This window comes from Nymphalis io, chromosome 19, assembly GCF_905147045.1.
Source record: "Nymphalis io chromosome 19, ilAglIoxx1.1, whole genome shotgun sequence".
In the NCBI taxonomy this organism is placed as follows: Eukaryota; Metazoa; Arthropoda; class Insecta; order Lepidoptera; family Nymphalidae; genus Nymphalis; species Nymphalis io.
This window is the reverse complement of record NC_065906.1, coordinates 6,998,084-7,015,858: the sequence shown is the minus strand read 5'-3', so window position 1 is coordinate 7,015,858 and position 17,775 is coordinate 6,998,084. Positions and strand designations below refer to the sequence as shown.

General features: G+C 31.1%; 1 protein-coding gene across 2 annotated transcripts in view; it reads left to right on the top strand.

Annotated features, from left to right (window-relative positions):
- The window catches only part of LOC126775985 (transcription factor kayak), a 35,323-nt gene that overhangs the window by 922 nt on the left and 16,626 nt on the right, over positions 1-17,775 (top strand). The window contains exon 1 of one of the 2 annotated variants that reach the window (XM_050498230.1): positions 5,347-5,629. The exons of the other annotated variant lie outside the window; for it this stretch is intronic. Within the exon in view, the coding sequence (XP_050354187.1) occupies positions 5,525-5,629 (105 nt within the window). The 5' untranslated portion in view covers positions 5,347-5,524. Of the gene's footprint in view, positions 1-5,346; positions 5,630-17,775 lie in introns of those variants that run through there. 2 annotated transcript variants of the gene reach the window in all.

The window sequence follows — 17,775 nt, the reverse complement described above, 5'->3', positions numbered from 1 at the left end:
AATTAATAAAGCACAACATAAAAAATCCAGGAAAATTGTTCTTTTATTTTAGTTTTATATATATATTCATAAAATGTCTATATTTCTTTAGAATTTCTCTCAATATCTAAGTTTAGGAGAATAGAACTGTACATATGAAAGATCAACTATCAAGTTGTTCAACATTAAAATATATCCAAGTTTATGATAAAATGTTCATATTATGCAGGTAACATAACATTATTATGTTATCATATTATGGGTGTTGTAACACTGATGTTTTTGTTCAAGGAAACACGTGTATATATATTATGTATGCAAATACTGTAATATTGATATCAGCTTAATATAATAACCAATGTTGTTTTGATATTACAAAGGAAACAATATATTTTCCCTTGTAATAGCGAGCTTTATTAAATATTATTTTATCCTTAATAAACTCGAAGAATAATATATATAATTATATTTTAATAGTTAAATGTTCATGACTTGACAAAAAAGTGATCAGAAGTAAAACTCACAAAACTCTTTTGTATAAATAATATAATCTTTTGATTATATTGAAATATTCTCGGAAAATATACCTTTGTGAAATAGAAATGTGCAAGTCATAGATTAGAATATGGATATTATTGAATTGTACTTAAGTGCAAATGATTTAGTTATCAAAATTATATGAGTATAAAGGAAAAAAAAATGTTTAATAAAGTTTTAGAGCTAATTTGGTTTGATTATTTAAATATAATGAAGAATAGATCAAATTAAAAATTGTTATGGATGATTTTATTTATGGGATAATACCTGTTATCCTTAATTTTTTAATCCTTATATCAATTAATTAAAAAAACTTTTTCAATCTATTTTTTTTTAATTTTACATAAATAATTTTTGATTTCTGTTGCTCAGACTTACTTCTTTATATGTGATATTAGTGTCCAAGGTTTTAGAATGAATGTCCAGTTTTTTTTTATTCTGACTGATTGTGTCATAAGAACACGGCACCATATTTATATAAGATAATATGTTGACCATATGTTTCTATACCTATTGCATTTCTTTGTATAAGTTTCTGCTAAGGTCTAAAAAATAGAAAAAAAAATTTCTTTATATTAAATTATAAAAATGACCATAAAGTTTTATATACTTAATACCATCATTTTTATATGTCAAAACAAAATATAATATGAGGTATTAAAGTGACAAGTGATAGCAGGAAAATGGTAACAAGTACTAGAGGAAGGCGACGACCGACCGCAACTGACGTCACAGTTTCGTGGAAAACAGCTTGCCCACGCGCACAACACTTATGCCTAGTGTATTATTATATTCCACGCATCAATCTAATGCCTACCTTTTAAATGCTATATTTTCATGCACCTTAATACTATGCTTCTAAATATTTGGTTTTAAAATATCCGTGTAAGATTTTTTTTTTTCCGTTCCGAAAGTTCCAATTATATTCGATCGATCAAAAATATTATTATATTAAATACGTATTACATTTCTATAAATCGCACTTTATAAATCAATATCGTAAAGAAATAAAATTACAAGACTTATACACTATTTTTCAGCGACCTTGCTGTTGTCCTACACGACTCAAGGCTAGGAAAGTTTAAAAAAATGGCGGCAATAAGCGAGTAGCGACTGTCGTCGTTATTTTACACAGAATGTTACAGACATTGTTACTAGCGTATTATTAAAATTATTGTATTAATTATGTTACAGTTGCCATTTGATATTTACCTTGACCTTTATATTTTATATAGAAACGATGTCATTCTTGAATTTAATTGGAACTCTTATATAAACATGTCTGTAGCTAATATCAAATATTGAGAATAGGTACTATAATAAGTTAGTAGTGCTTGACCTAAATATTGGACGGATAACGATATTCAATAACATTTAAAACAATACGTACTGTAAAGAAAATCGAATCGGAATCAGCATAGTTTATTTAAATACATTTTGTTATGTTTTGATTCAATTATATTCGTTAGAATTTCTATGAATAAGAAAGGCCCGTTATTATTTTTTTGATGTACTTATTTAAATGATACGATATGATGTAAAAAAAGTTTAAGTAAAAAATGTTGGGCGTACGGTAAGATGGGTATAATGGAACTATCACTCTGGATTTGAATAGTGATAATTTAAATATCACAGTAAAAAAGTCACACGGTACCTAGTATTACATCATTTTTTAATTGTCGTTATAATATCTTCAAACAGTTATTATTTTGTGGAATTCTTTATTTCCTATTTGACAACAATTGGCTTCCTAATTTGATTTAATTATGTTTATTAGATTATAATGAATATTCTAGTTTTAGTACATTAATGAAAGAGTTTTACATAACTATGTTATAATTAAAATACACTTTATTGCAATCCTTGTAGGCTTCTTTTCGTTATTCTATTTGATTATTAAATATTTTTTTAATTATAAATCTATCGACCAATATAAATAAAAATGAATGTTTGTCCTCTGTGTTTCTAACCATTGGCCCGATTGTGATGAAAGTTTGGTATGTTGCCCTGCGTAATAAAAAAAAACCAAGTTTTTTTTTTATTATTATCAAGAGATGTATCACTAAATGCCAAATGTCGATCTAAAATCCATATCCCGGATGATCTATATATAATATGGCATCCTCTCTATTGCAAATCCGGCAAAAAACAGAAAAAAAATAGTTGGTCTAGGCGCATTTTGGTTTCAGAACGCCACGGTAGCATGCGAAAGCGATCCCGTGGCGCTCCTCGTTAAGACGGACAGGGTACCGCTGCTTTTTTAGTCGTTTTTTTCCGACGTTCGGGGCGCACTCGGCGCCATGGACACGGGCGAGCCCCACATAACCCCCCACTGTTCCCGTGGGGGAAATGCGTAAGGCGTTTTTCCAGCGTTAAAAAGAAAAGGCGCATTTTGGTCAGTCCTTATTATTTAGGTACTTTTCATCGGGCGTTCTTAAAAGTATATGAATTCATTTTATTACAACTCAGCTTCTTAATAAAATTAATTTAGTTAAAATTCTATTCCTTGACTAATAATTAATTTCCACTTGCTTGAAACTCTTCAGTATATCACTGACAATAACACTACATTATGTATTGATATATGCATACATTTTGTATTGACATTTAAAAGTATATAAAATACAGCAACTTTTACCAACATCGTGTACTAACAAAACAAAAGATGGCAATTTTTCTTTGGTGGAAACGCTACTTACGAAAATGTAAACATTGTAACCATGGATACCATTAGTGAGACCACGTTTATAACTGTCTATGATCATATCGCTTATTCGAAGAAATGGGGTGAACTTGATCGCGTGACCGTCGAACTGCCCTTGAACTCCTTGTTTGTATTTACATAATACGATGCTTGGGTATGTTTGATTTTTGTAGTCATGTGAACGTTCAAGGGAATTATCATTATGCTGTTTTGTTAGAGTACAAGGGTACTCTAAAGCTTACCATACATGCTAGTGTGGTACTCAAACAATATAATATAATAATATATTCAATTATTTTATTTAATCAGTATCCTGCAAAGCAAGTTCCGTTGTATAAATATTTAAGAACGCTGAAAGCGAAAAGCCAGTTGTGTAAAATATATTATAGCGCTCAAGTGTGTGCACACAGGTGCCTTCTATATTTCTTATTCCCATAATCCGATCAGGACGTTAATCCAATATGTTCGTTATCAGTAATAAGTTCATTCGTATGGCCAACAATTTTACGTGCATGCAGAGGCGGGAGAGCCACTGCTTCCTTCCAAATTTCAAGCTGCTACTGAGAATTTATTGACCAGATAACTTTTTTTTTTATTTGAACCCAAGATCTCGGGATAGTAATAAAGCTGTAGATCCCGAGATCTTGGGTCCAACAAGACCAACGAGGTAGTTAATTGTACAAACTGTTTGTCTGATTCATGCAGTTTCCTAAGTTTGTTGATGTTTATTTGTAAAGTTATGTAACAAAGAACTTTCCTGTATCAAAACCTTCTATACATCTTTTTAATGATTTGTCGTTCATGATATTAGCTTGTTCAATCAAATAGTCTCCACTCTCCAGCTTCATAACAAAGACAAAGTCAGTCGTAAAGGTACGTTTACCATTCTCTAATACCATTCTTCAAGAAAGTATGGTTTTCGTTTATCATGATTTTATTTAACGAAAAAATATAATCGTTATTTATTGATTATTTACCTGTTCCAATTATTCTTGTAAACCATTAAGTTTTCAGAATTTTATAACTGATATAAAGAAGGAAATTTAAGTTTTACAAAATTGATATCAGTTTGAACGTTGATATAGTTTCCTTAATTCTTGGTATTATGAACGGTGTTATTCGCATGACATACATACTTATATGATGATTGTATAATCTGTCGATTGACCGTCAGACAGTTTGGTTCCAACTTTTACTATATCAATATCATAGTACAACTTCTTGGATATGCGTTAAAGTTAGTTGCACCGTTTTAAACGCAATTAATGTACTATTTTTTTAACCGATTTTAAACAAACAGTATCAGGGTAAATGTTTTGTTTGTATGTTACGCAATATAAATCAATATACATATATACCAACTGATTCTATAAATAAAAAAAAATAATCTTCTACTAAATTTTATTAGTTAATTATTTATTTATATTAAACCTTTTTTGGTATTTCAAACACTCGTAATGGTTTTAGCATAGATATATTATAATACAAAAAAAAGAAAAATCCTGGTAATTAATTAATTTCTATAATATTATAATTAGGATTAAGAGCTAAAGTTTATATGCGGTTCATGTGAAAACATTTATGTTAGCTAAGAGAATAAATGTATCGTGGATGAATATTGGCGCACTTGTGGTGTTTACTGTTTATGACTATTGACTATGATTCAACTTTTTATTCATTGAGTGAACTCGGCTATTTATTCGGCACACTTAAAGTAATTTAAAGAACTATTATTTTAAAAGTGTAATAATTATCTTTGGTTAAATCTTGGAGAGTGATCATTTTTTTTAAATAAAAACATCTACATTTTTATTTTGATCGTTTAACTTTGTTCGTTTTTTACTGTCATTTGAATATCTTTTGACCTGAGCAATAATCTATTCTAAATATATATTATTTTAAATGATAATATTTACACCAAGTGCATGTCATGAAAAAAGTATTTACTGAATCATTGAGAGTTACTACTATTAAAGAGGCAAAAATTATTTGGCTCGGTAAGCGAATTATTGGAATACTTGTCAGTCTTGTGACATAGGACATTTCGGTAGCGAAATATTGTTTGCGCGTGCGCGGTGCGGTCGCCACTGATCATACAAAACCAGCCGCGATCGCGCGAACTGACTCAGTGTGATATTAAACATTCTAGCTACGCGAACGTATTTGATAGGAACATACAGACGCATGAGTCATACTGTTATCAAGAAGTGAATTGGCACGCCGCGCCTGAAATTAAACAATTTCGTTAGTTTTTGAACCCTTTGAGGGTAGGTGTTTTGGACGATTGTTGTGAAAGCAGTCTTCATGTCTCGACTGGTACCGTACAACCTTCCCAGCAGCGAGCAAGACGACAGTCTTATGTTCGCCACCATGTTCGACTACCAGATAGAGGATTACAATAAGCCAAAGGTGAGTGATTTGTATTTATCGTCGTCACGTCAGTATTGTTTTTGTACTTTGGCGTTGTCATATATACGTCAATCGACTTACGAACAACTTTCCAAAAGTTGCTTTGAAGTTTGAACTAAACTCAAGTTATCATTGTTCAAGGCATTCATTTACAAATATTATATATACATTTTCGAATCAAATATTATATACATTTTTAATATAATTTAAATAGTTCTTATATGATTCAAAAATACCTTGAATATTATTTTTAAAATCTGATGTAATATTTGATATGGTCGAATATGTAATATTTGATTTGTAAAAACTTTGAATATCATACAATTCTCTTATTTACAATGTTATGCTAATAACTTATTACACGTGTTTTCATTAAATATTGTCATTTTAAAGTATTACGTCATATTAAAATGTTTATGTATATGTATTATAATTTAGGTGATTCCGTTTTAATCAAGTTACGTTATAATTCGGTTATTTTGATCTATATTTGTAATGATATTTTATCTATATTAAAGTATATAATCATTTTGATTTATTAATTTTATTAATAATGAAAGAGTTCCTCTTATTTCTGATAGATGGCGTTGTGGCCAACAAAATTATATTTTTTATAATATGATTTTTATATAAAAATGTCGTCAATAGTACAATAGTATTCGGTCTAAGGTCGTAGCATATACAATTTACAATTTTTTACAGAAAAAAAGAATATGACAATCTAAGTATAATATTTTATTCAAAGGACATGTCCTTATTTTATTTTATATATTTCTTAAACCGTCTATTTAAATTAAATGTATCTGTTGTATCATTTGGCCATGTTCAATACTATTTTTAATAATTGACCAAACCGTAACGTAACAGTTCGTACCAGTGTATGACGTCATCCGATGACGTCACGATCCCCACATTACTATCGACCACCGATTGAGAGATTCTAAGTAGCGCGACCGCGCTACTTAAGTAATTTATAGCTATCCGTCTATAATAATTCTTAAAACAGGTTTTTTTCTTAATTTCGCTTTTTACTTTGGGGGTTTTCACGAATTCGTTTTCGATGTTTTGTTTTTTTACTGCTTTTCCTTAAGGTTATGTGATATACGTTTCTCAATAGTAGGTAATGTGAGTTTAATCACGTAGCATTAACAATTAATTTTTAAGCGCAATTTTCCTCTTTGGTGATTCGACTGTTTTTAATATATATTTATAAATTATTACTTTTATGTAATAAAACCAGATATTTTTCTTATTATTATTGTTTCGTTATTGGTACTGTTTTTCTTATTGTACTGTTTATAGATAGACCTTTGCTTCGACTACACATTGTACTTTAAAGAGTTTTTAGTCTTATTTCTGTTTTAAAAAAATTAGTATGTAAATAACCTAATGTATCAGGAAGCGTTACAAACCGCAGACTTGTTTACTTTCCAAACACGTTTTGTAGGTACCAATGCTGTATGAATGAAATCCTTGGGTTTTCCCAATGTGGTGCAGCGTAGAATTTAACGCACCTAAGCTTCGATTCAAATAGTTCTGAGTTTTACTTTGTTTCATTTAAATTTATATAGCCTTTGTTTTATGAATTCAAGTTGGCTATCGACTGTTCTAGAAACAACTGATCTTTTAAGATCTGATAAACGAGTCTATCAATTGCGCAAGATTACAACCGGACTTGTCGGCAGGCTGGCAGCGCCGCGGCGCACCGGTAGCGATGGTAACCTTTGCGAGGCGAAAACTTCAAGTCCGGCTGACTTGACCTACATCGCTCTTATGAAATTTCTCCTGCACTGTATTGCTTCCAAGAACGCACGTCCGCCTGGGAATCCCAACTCGCTATGCTCAGTCGTAACTAGTTTCGGTTTACCTGCACTTAATATTCCTGAAGATAGATCACTTTAATACGTAGAAAAGAATAGTGCTTTTCAAATTCATCTTACATTTTAACAATTTATAATTTTTAATTAATTAGTGGCCTGATTAGGATATCATTGGGCTAACTAGTTGAATCGAGCAGATGGGTTAGTTTGTCCGACACCTATTAAACGGCTGCAGCCAATAAAGGCCGGATGTGGACAATTTGTTCTAATTGTAGTCGACTTAGAATCGACCATAGGGAAATACTATAAGAAGGAATGGTTTGCGAAATACTTGAGTATTATTAGTAGGTAGTTTATAATAATTGGCGATATTACTTATAATTATTATTTTTGTGGAAATATTCTGAGTATTTCCTAATTTATAGCGTTCGAAAAAAATTGTAAAATATTTCAACCTTGTAATGACAGATGTATGAGACAACAGAGTGAACTAGAGATTACCATAATTATAATGTAAGTAAATAATCTTTATTGTACGTGAGCTCCTAGAACTCTGTGAGTCATCGTTAAAGTCGCCAAGTCGGAAGTAGTATATGAGAATTTATAATATTTTTTTAAGTTTTAAATTATATTATTAATACGTTCAAGATTAATATATATAATAACTAAAAAAATAAGACATATATTCAAGGCAAGAAAAGTGTATTTGCTTTTTAAATAAGTTATATAAAAACTATTCTTAGTTGAGGTTTGGTTCGACTTTAAGGAATATCAAAGCTCTTGACACTCTTCATCGAGACTCGAAGCCTTAAATAAATGTCTACTGACATCCGGCTGCTATCAGGCTAATATTGCTTGTTGTCAATAAGTCGTTAGCTTTTTTTGTTTCTGTCGAAAGGGTCATATAATCCATTGATAAAAAGTGGAATTAAGGATAAAAAAGTTGGAAAAGTCATGTCAACCCAGGATAACATCGATAATATCTAGGAATCCGTTGTCAAATTACCAGAAACAAAGAGACGGATATACGAACGATCGCTTAGTAAACATTTTGTTTTACCTCGGTATACTTAGTCAATAACTGCGTTTCCCACCAGCGATTTTAGTCGATTAAATGCTAGATCGGAAATTGAACAGACTTTAAATTAAACATTGATTAAATAACAGTTTGTTACATCTCGAGTTTTGTTGATACGATTTTTTTTTAAATTGATTCGACCCGTCCGAACCTATCATAAGCAATTGTGAATTATTATATCGGGGCAAATATTATATTCAATTTAGTATTCATATTTGTCAAATATGAATACTATAATAATAATATGTACTTTGATTACATGATAAGTTTTTTAAAAATATATTTTGAAAGCACTTTCTAGTATATTTCAAATAAATTCCTTCGAAGTTTAAAAACTACGTCAGTTAATATTAGTAGTTAGGAATGTATGTATATATTATTATACTGAAAGAATACGTAATCTATATACAAAAAAAAAAATATAGAATTCCTTTTGTAGTAAGAAAAAAAAATTCTTGTAAATCTTTCCAAAAAAATGTTGGAAAGTGGTAGCTGTCGATCATAAAGTTATAGTAGCCATTCAAGTAGTTGTGCAAGACAACAGTAAAGGTCGGGATTGACTTCTTTATTACCTCCGTCGAAGATAACTTGACCAGTGTTATCCATTCTGGTCCATTACTTTAAGTGTTGTCCATTGTATCCCACAGATTTCTCTACTTTCTTTAGAAGTTACAGCCCCAATGGCCTTACAAATCTTAAGTGATTATGTAGACCGGTAAAAGCTTTGTTTTTTTTTTACCTTCACTCACAATTTCACTAAACTGTTTTACAAATAGTAAGTACTTACTTGATTATGGATTTCTAGCCGACTTTGAAGAGGAGATCATCAATTCGACATTATTTTGGGTTTTTGTTTTTTTGTTTTACAAAAGCTGTATTGATTATGTTGTAATGATTTTTTTTCCTAGGATATAACTATATTTAATTTGAAAAATAATCCATTAATAAAATCCACAAAATTTCTGTATATATATCGCCGGCTTTAAACTGCTTTTAATGATTTAAAATTTAAAGTAGCTATTTTAGCCAAAGGGTAAAGCCTAGAATAGTCATCACTTGTATTTGTAAACGTCACTATCTCATTTGACCAACGTGCTAATTTTAAAGCCCATCAAAAAACTAATAATACATTTAGATAGCCAAAGCAAGGCAAGGCAAATTTGTTTACATATGATCAACAACTCTATGAGTAACTGATTAGGTATTTTAAATATTTAAACATAATTTAAAGTGTAGATGCAAGCAAATTTTTTGCTTTAACTTTGTTTTTTTGTTTTTTTTTTTTTTCTTAATAAAAAAGGCTTTTGTTAAAATTTACTTTGAAATAATTGTGTCGTAAATTTAATAAACCTTTGGTCTTTTAAACGTAATTTATGTAGTCATAACTCAGTTCTCACACTGTGTCAAGCTTTGTTACCTGCCAACAGAGGCACGGGTACTATGTCGCCGCGCCTGCGCACTCACCCTGTCACTATAACACCACCCACGTCGTCGTCTGACACGGCTTTACATTTAAATTAATATTTTTATTCAAAAGCGAAAAGCACTATCACCTAAAACAAACATTTTTAATGTGATTAAACCTTTGCGAAAGTAATTTAAAAATGAATGAATGGGAATAATAGATAGTGTTTACAGATTTTTTTTATACCTACCTTTTGACAATAGAGTTAGAGACTTATAGAATTCTATAAAAAATACATGTATGGTTAAAAGATTTTTAATGACTGACATATGGTCAATGCTGTTTATATGGAATAGTTTTACCTTATTTAGTTAAAGAATTTTCTCAGATTATGTACGGTGGTGTATCTAGTTTCTCATGTAATTATGAGCTTAGTTGTAAAAATATTATTCATATAACTAAATAAAATGCTTAAGACAAAATGACAAAGTACTCCTCGAATTTATTACATTGACAAAAAGAAAATATTTAAAGATTTTAAATTTTAAAAGATCAATTTGTCTTTGATTGATGCTCCTGGGTTGTGCATTTTAGTCACGGTCGCTTCCCATCGGTCAAACAAACGTAATTAAAATTTTAAAAGGACAATACAAATCTCAAACATTCTTACGATATATAATTATGAGATTGCCTTAAGTACCATAAGTGTTGTGAACATTTATCTATTACAGTTGACCGTGTCTCTTTCGGTGAACTTATTGTTATATTCCTTTATTGAATTAAAAACAATAGTTTCACACAATACCGCAAACTTGTCAATTCTCATGGTCCGTTAGAACTCTGTAGAAAACTGTCAAATATGTCTTAAGGTTTTCGTGTTGTCCTACGGTATTGAAGCGGTAGTAATGCCAGCGGACGAACTGGGTTCCGAGTGACTCATAAAACTGGCACGCATGGCATTTGTCGGACATATAAAAACATGCCGCGAACAATTTCATTATTAAACATTCGGTCGACCTGTTTTTTTTTTTTAAATGCGCATTTTTTTTTATAAACAAAGGGTTTTCTTTAGCATTTGCTACTGCGAACTTTGATTTTCTTTGTTGCACAGAGCAATATCAGTTACGTCACAATAATAAGCATGGAACTGATATTTACAACAGCTGCTAAGTCCTTGTTCCGATTATGGTCATGAATCGTGCTTACAGCTCTGCAGATTACTGACATTTTCCACGTTTCCGCCTTGACTGCCTTATTATAGGATGTCATACTTACTGTGAGCGCACGTGCGTTTAATTATTACTAAGACTTGTGTCTTTTAATGCTGTTTGGTTTTTATATAATTCTGCTAAGACCCCATAAATTCCGTTGGATTGAGCCTTACTTGGAACCAACAAGTAAATTAAAATTCTTTACATATTTTCCAGACTCAGATGTTCGTAATAACTAATTAAAGTACAGTATTAATAGGTTAAATGACATCTACAAAACCTGGTCTAATCAATAATAAATGCAGGTTATCGATATCTTTTTTACGTCGTCAGCCGGAGTATCGACAACTGCGTAGATTTAATAAACAAAAGTATTCTGCGTCGTATATTTAATACTTTACTTATGTTATAATCACGTACAAAATAGATAACAATTATACCTCTTGTTATTATCCCTGTGACCCTTTAATGTTTATTTAATTGAAATTGATTTAATATTTTAATCAGTCGTGGGATCTATTTTACTATCTATCCCAAATCGGAATCCAATAGGATTTGTATTGAATAATGTTCACTCCCGCCCACAACAAAAATTGTGATAGACGGCACAATAAGCGCACTTCCAATACCGACGCCATTATTTAATGAACCCTCGTCAGATGAAAAGGTCAAATTATTTGAAAAGATTAATCTCGTAATTTATGTGGGCCTAATGCGTCTCGCCAGATTTCTCGGCTGACGGACCAAGTTATATGACATTGGTCTTGTGTATCACAAAAGAAACCTTAATATAATTTTTTTGTCCAACTCCTAAATATATTTCTTGCATTATGTTTTAAATATTGTGATGCGTCCTGATTGGGGTATTGTCGGTAGCGCTGTAATGTTTACTTAAATCAATTCTTCCATTAAATATTTTCAAAGGCATGTTAAACAAATTGTCCGGTTCACATAATTTGCGCAGATGTGCCAGTTTGAGAGTAATGCACTCGTAAAGGTTTACGACTGTGGCTGCGTTTTCATCGTCAATGTTATTTAAATCATTTTTTTAAGATTCTTCCTTTGCCGTCCCGAATGAGTTTACATCGCGGATTTTATTGACATACGATAATTCAATTTTACGACATGCCGTTGAATCCATGCGAATATTGTAAGTTCAGCGCAGTTTATATGAATATATTTTTTGTTCACTATTTAGAAGTATTCGACGCGAATCGGTCAGTATCAAGGTCGATGTAATCTGAATGTGTTTATAAAAAATCAAATATAATAAAAACTTTGAGATCTCAAACATTATGACTTTTGAATGTACATAATTATTGCTATTATGATTTAGTTCAGGTACAAATTGTCGGTTATAAAATAAAAATTATAGTCTTATCTAAATTAGCCAAAATGTGAGTTTCAACTATTTTTATGTCAACGTTTATAAAAATAACTGACATTATGTACCCATAGTTATTAAATTATCGAGTTTATTGATTAAGGTGTTTTTTTTTTAAATCTTGCATATGACATACTTTTTTAAGAAGAAGCTGACAATTATTGTTTGGGTGAGGTAGGGGTTAATGATAATATTACCATCATCATCATCTTTTTATCCATCAATATTTTAATTGATGAAATGCCTTTAATATTTAAAAGAATTCTGCAACTCTTTGTACCCTGGTTACACAAAGGTGTTGTAAGATACCATATTATTTTCATTTAAGTGTATTAAATCTCACGTGTTGTCCACGGTTTCCTCTTATTTAATATTGTTTGGTTAATATAATCGGGTTGTTTGGTGTAAACATTGAGTTTCAACATTTCGTACTACATAGGTGGCCAATAGTTGCGGCTGCCCGTGCGCAACATGTCTGCACTAATTTAATTATTCCGTTTATGTAGCGAACGGATCGCATTGCATATTGAATTTCTGTTCGCCCGTCGCACTTCAGCCCAATTAGGAGGACACTAAAAAGGTTCTACGTTTGTTTGCGGCTCATTGTTCTCATCGGTATCTGGGCTGCCGCCGTGGTTTCGCAAGCGTCGCGTGTTTCCTCGTCTTTTTAAGGAGTCGAAAGTTGTCGATTTTGCTGCAAGGCGCGGCGATACGATGCAGTTGTGAAATTATGCGTAGGTGCAGTGCATATTGCGCGGGGGCCTGTCTGGTCGGCGGTGGCGGTTGTCGGCGTTGGGAGCCGAGGGGCGGCCGGTGGTGTTTACGATGCACCGGCGACGGCGCCGAGTGGGGCGTAGGCGTCGCCGGGGGGCGTCGCGCCAGGCTTATCAGACGGTGGCGGGGCCGGCGCGCGAGCCTCACTCCACGCTCTACCGCTGACCGCGCGTCTCGTGTCGTGCACGCTCACTGCCACTGGTTTTAGATAACAAAAACCTTTGTCCAGTCGTAGCATAATATTTACACTTTGCGTGCTCTGTGTCGTGTACCAAGGGGTTTTCCGACGCCGACCGACATCTGTCAGTCGATTGTTTCCGCTGCGCGCACGCGTATCTGTCTGTCTTATCAAGTTACAACAAGTTTATGAAGAAATTGGTACAAAAGATAGTTTAGTGTGAAGTGTCTCTTTTGGATTGCATTTGCCGTTAAGGGACTTTGGTAAGTGAATACCCTTATATAGCGAATATTTGTAACTACTTGTTAAGCAGTGTCATTAAACTTGGTTGTTTTGAATTGAATATTAGTTTTAACCATATTTTCCTTATTACAGCGTGTTGCATCATGTATAGTTTGCTTTTCGCCTTATAATGTTATTATCGGTTGGCATGTATTTAGGTTTACAAAAAACTATAAAAATATAAGATAATTATCAAAATGCATCTAAAACTTGAAGTCTTGTTGACAAAATGTGAGTGGGGCGCTGCGGGCGGCGGGCGCGCATGTGACGCCGCGACGCTGCGTGCGCGCCCCGTGTCATCGTTCGCGGTCAGTTGAACGAACCCTCAGCCGACGTCAACCTTGCCATAATCGCGATTATTTGCATCGCCATTGTATCCACTGAGGCCTCTAAGCCTCCAGTTGTCTGTCTAACAAGACAAATGATCACTAGTGTTGATCAATATTCGTCAATCATCACAGTATTTCAGATGGCAGGTGCTAATGATTTCGAAATTAAATTGTATTTGTAGAAAACAGTGATACTGTTAGAGGAGTTGTATCTGTTGCTAACATATTTTTGTTTTATGGTTTCCTTTAATATTTTTAACTAATAAATCATTGTTTCTTGTAAGGGCAACACACTTTTTTTTCTTATTTTTTTGCAATATAATCTGAAATAATAATAAATTGTTTTAAATAATAAATACATTCGTTTTTTAAATAAAATAATCCAGTTAGGATTTTTTGAAAAAAAAAATGTCCTCAAAATAAGACATTTTTTGAAAAAATGTATGTGCGCTTATATGTGCGCCGGGTACCACCGGCGTACTTATTCCAATTATTCTACTGTGAAACAATAATACTTTGAGAGCCAATATAATAACATGCAGAAAAGACGTAAGAATCTGGATCCTTTGCTTGAGATAATTAGTTTATACTTCTTGAAGTGAATTCATCCATGAAGGTGTTAATTTATAGGTCAGCTTAAATAGAAGAATAACATTACAAGAGTTCCCATTTTTTAGTATTACATAGTTACTCAATTTCATTTAAGATATGTAGTTCTCGAAGAAGTTATAATAATTATTTTTAATACCTTTTATCAGACGTATTTTATATTTGTATCTTATATAAGCTTAATTTAATAATAAATATTTAATTTGTAAAAATTTTATTCATATTGCAAAATCTCTAATTTAATTTGCGTCTAATGACTTGGAAATATATTAAAGCATCATTATATCGAAAAAGAATATTAAAATATTTTTATTATGTTTTAAAACATTAATATATTATACGTAATCCATTTCAGGTGATTACAAAGTAGAAGTGGTAAACAAAGGTCAATGTTAGAGATTACAGAAAAAAATTATATAATCATGTTTACAATCATTAAGAATTTAATGAAATTATACAAAGTGAAACAGAATGTTTAAAATAAGTTCTTTGCCAAAAAATGGTATAATATTTAAAAAAAAACTACCGGTGTCACCAATGCTGACATTACGTAGTAAATTCCCGCTCGCCTGAGATATCGATCGATAATCACAGTGATTAGATTATACAGGTCGGGCGTGTTTTATAAACAATGGACTTCGAGTATGCTCTATGTACAGAATGATAACAACAAGGACTTTAAAATTCCGGGTTGTACCTGCAATAGTAACATTGCTGTAAATTATCTATCTTACTAGTGTTATCTATTTGTTGGCTATAGATCTAAATCAATACGTCTGTAAAACATGTTCCCGATTTCGTAGAGTTTGTAACTTTCGAGCGTAAATCTCAGACGCTATCTGTCATCGTTTGTCAGTTTAACAGTATTTAGAATAATACTGTCTGTTACTTACGACCTTGTTCGCGTGGAATTAGTTTTTATTTGTTTATCTACATGCTTTTCGAGGAAAACTTCACTTGAATAACATGTAATTGTAACGGATAAAAAAAAAATTTGATTTAAAAAATAAGTTTAATAATTATTACAATGATAAAATATACATTAAAAAGTAATAAATTATTTAAGTTAAAATTATTTAATTACAATATTTTATTTTAACCTCTTAAGTCTTAAGGTTTTTTGATTCTATCAACCTCAAAACTTAAGTTTTATCAAAATCTGTTTACCTATAAACATATGAGAAAAAGTTAATTCAATATATAAATATATTTATATTGATTTATTACTCTTATATATTTCTAAGCAATATTGATTTTGGAAGTTTTTATGTCTTTGCAGTATGTCCTTATTTAGTGGTATTTTGAATATAAATTTTGTATACGGGCGCATTGTTCGCGTAAAAAGTTTCAAGTTTGTATTGTTAATGTCTCGCCTTGACGATGCTATAAAGGGTTTCTTTTAATTTTTATAGGACGTCACATAAAAAGCGCGATGGAGATTAATAAGGTTTTATGTTTCGACACAATAAACATGTATTGTGTACGATGTATTCTACGGCAGTTTATATTTTACTATCTGTGCCGTTCCGTTTTTCTCGCGGTACATTTGGATTATATTATATATATATAGTACCGGCTTAGTAAAATATTCTTCCTTCCCTCCTAAATAAATGATCTACCTGAAGCACAAAATATTTAAATCGAATTTGAGTCATACAAGCTCTCCAGCTTTATGATATAAATAAGTATAATTGTTTATATAAGACAAGAACCTCAAGGTATATTCATAAAGTTGTTTTTATAATCCTTGCACTTCTGGGCCACTTGCCAAATTTACGCTTATTAGAATTGTGTCTTTCGACGCGATGTTATAATACGCAATCACTAATGTCACAGAATCTAAGAAACATTCTCATGCTGGCCGATTTTCGTTTCAAGTAACATTCTGCGTGAAACGTAACTGTTTTTCTTTGTACGAGTACATGCATTACATTTAATTAATACCTACTGTAGAATCTAAATTTCAAAACGGTGGTAGCTTTCATTTTATTATTATTCATAATTTTTTTAATATAACGATTCAAAAGTAGGTACGATTTTAATTTCTTTGACTATAATGAATATTGTTTTTGTTAGTTTTTATAAAATGTGTAAAGTTCTATGATTCCGTAATATTTAACGTGTTGTATATTATATTTAATTAAATTGCCACCGACGAATAAAATAATTATTAGCAAAATAAATTTTCCTCCATAACAAAAGTTCAGTTGGTTTTTAGTAATTACGTGTAAAATAGTTTAAAAACAAAAAAGAGTTGATAAAACAATTTACAATACAAACTGTATAAACGCATATATATAACTCGCAAAAACGCATATATATAAGTTTCCCTTATCAATCATAATGATATATTTTGCAGATAATATAATAATTTATATTTTTTATTTAATAAAACAAAGATTATTTTATAAGTATTTTTAAATAGGTTAAATATTACAATATACTGTAAATATAAATCAATACAACACGAAATGACAAATCAAGGAGTTTTTGAGCTGTTTTTTTCAGTGATCAATCTTTGGAATAGCTAGATTTTAACTTTTCAACATACAATATTTAATTTATTTTAGTATGCGATTGCGAAATATTTAGCGATAAATGAAAGTGTTTGTGGATGATTTCGTGGAAGGGCGATAAGTTAGTGTGTGCAGACGATTCGGACTTCGCTATCAGCGATGATAAGAATACTTGTGTCCTGTCCTGCTTTACGCTAGAACCATCCTCGCTTTGCTTAGTAACTTTTTACTTACAAATATATCGATCGACATAATTTTATTTTTAGTATTCACGAGAATATTTTCAGGATATTTTTAACTAAGTAAAGCAACAAAAAATAATAATTGCATAGATTATGTTATGTACAATGTCTAAACTATAGTTTTTAATATATAAGGATTGCAAATATTTTTATCCTTACCTATTTAAAACATAGGACATAGTGTAGTGGAACCGTCCATCACAATATGATTACAACAATATTATGTATATTTACTGCAATATATTATAAAATAAACATAAAATCACAATACCGAGTTTCCGACTTCACAATGTCAATACATCGCTCTTGTTCAAGGTA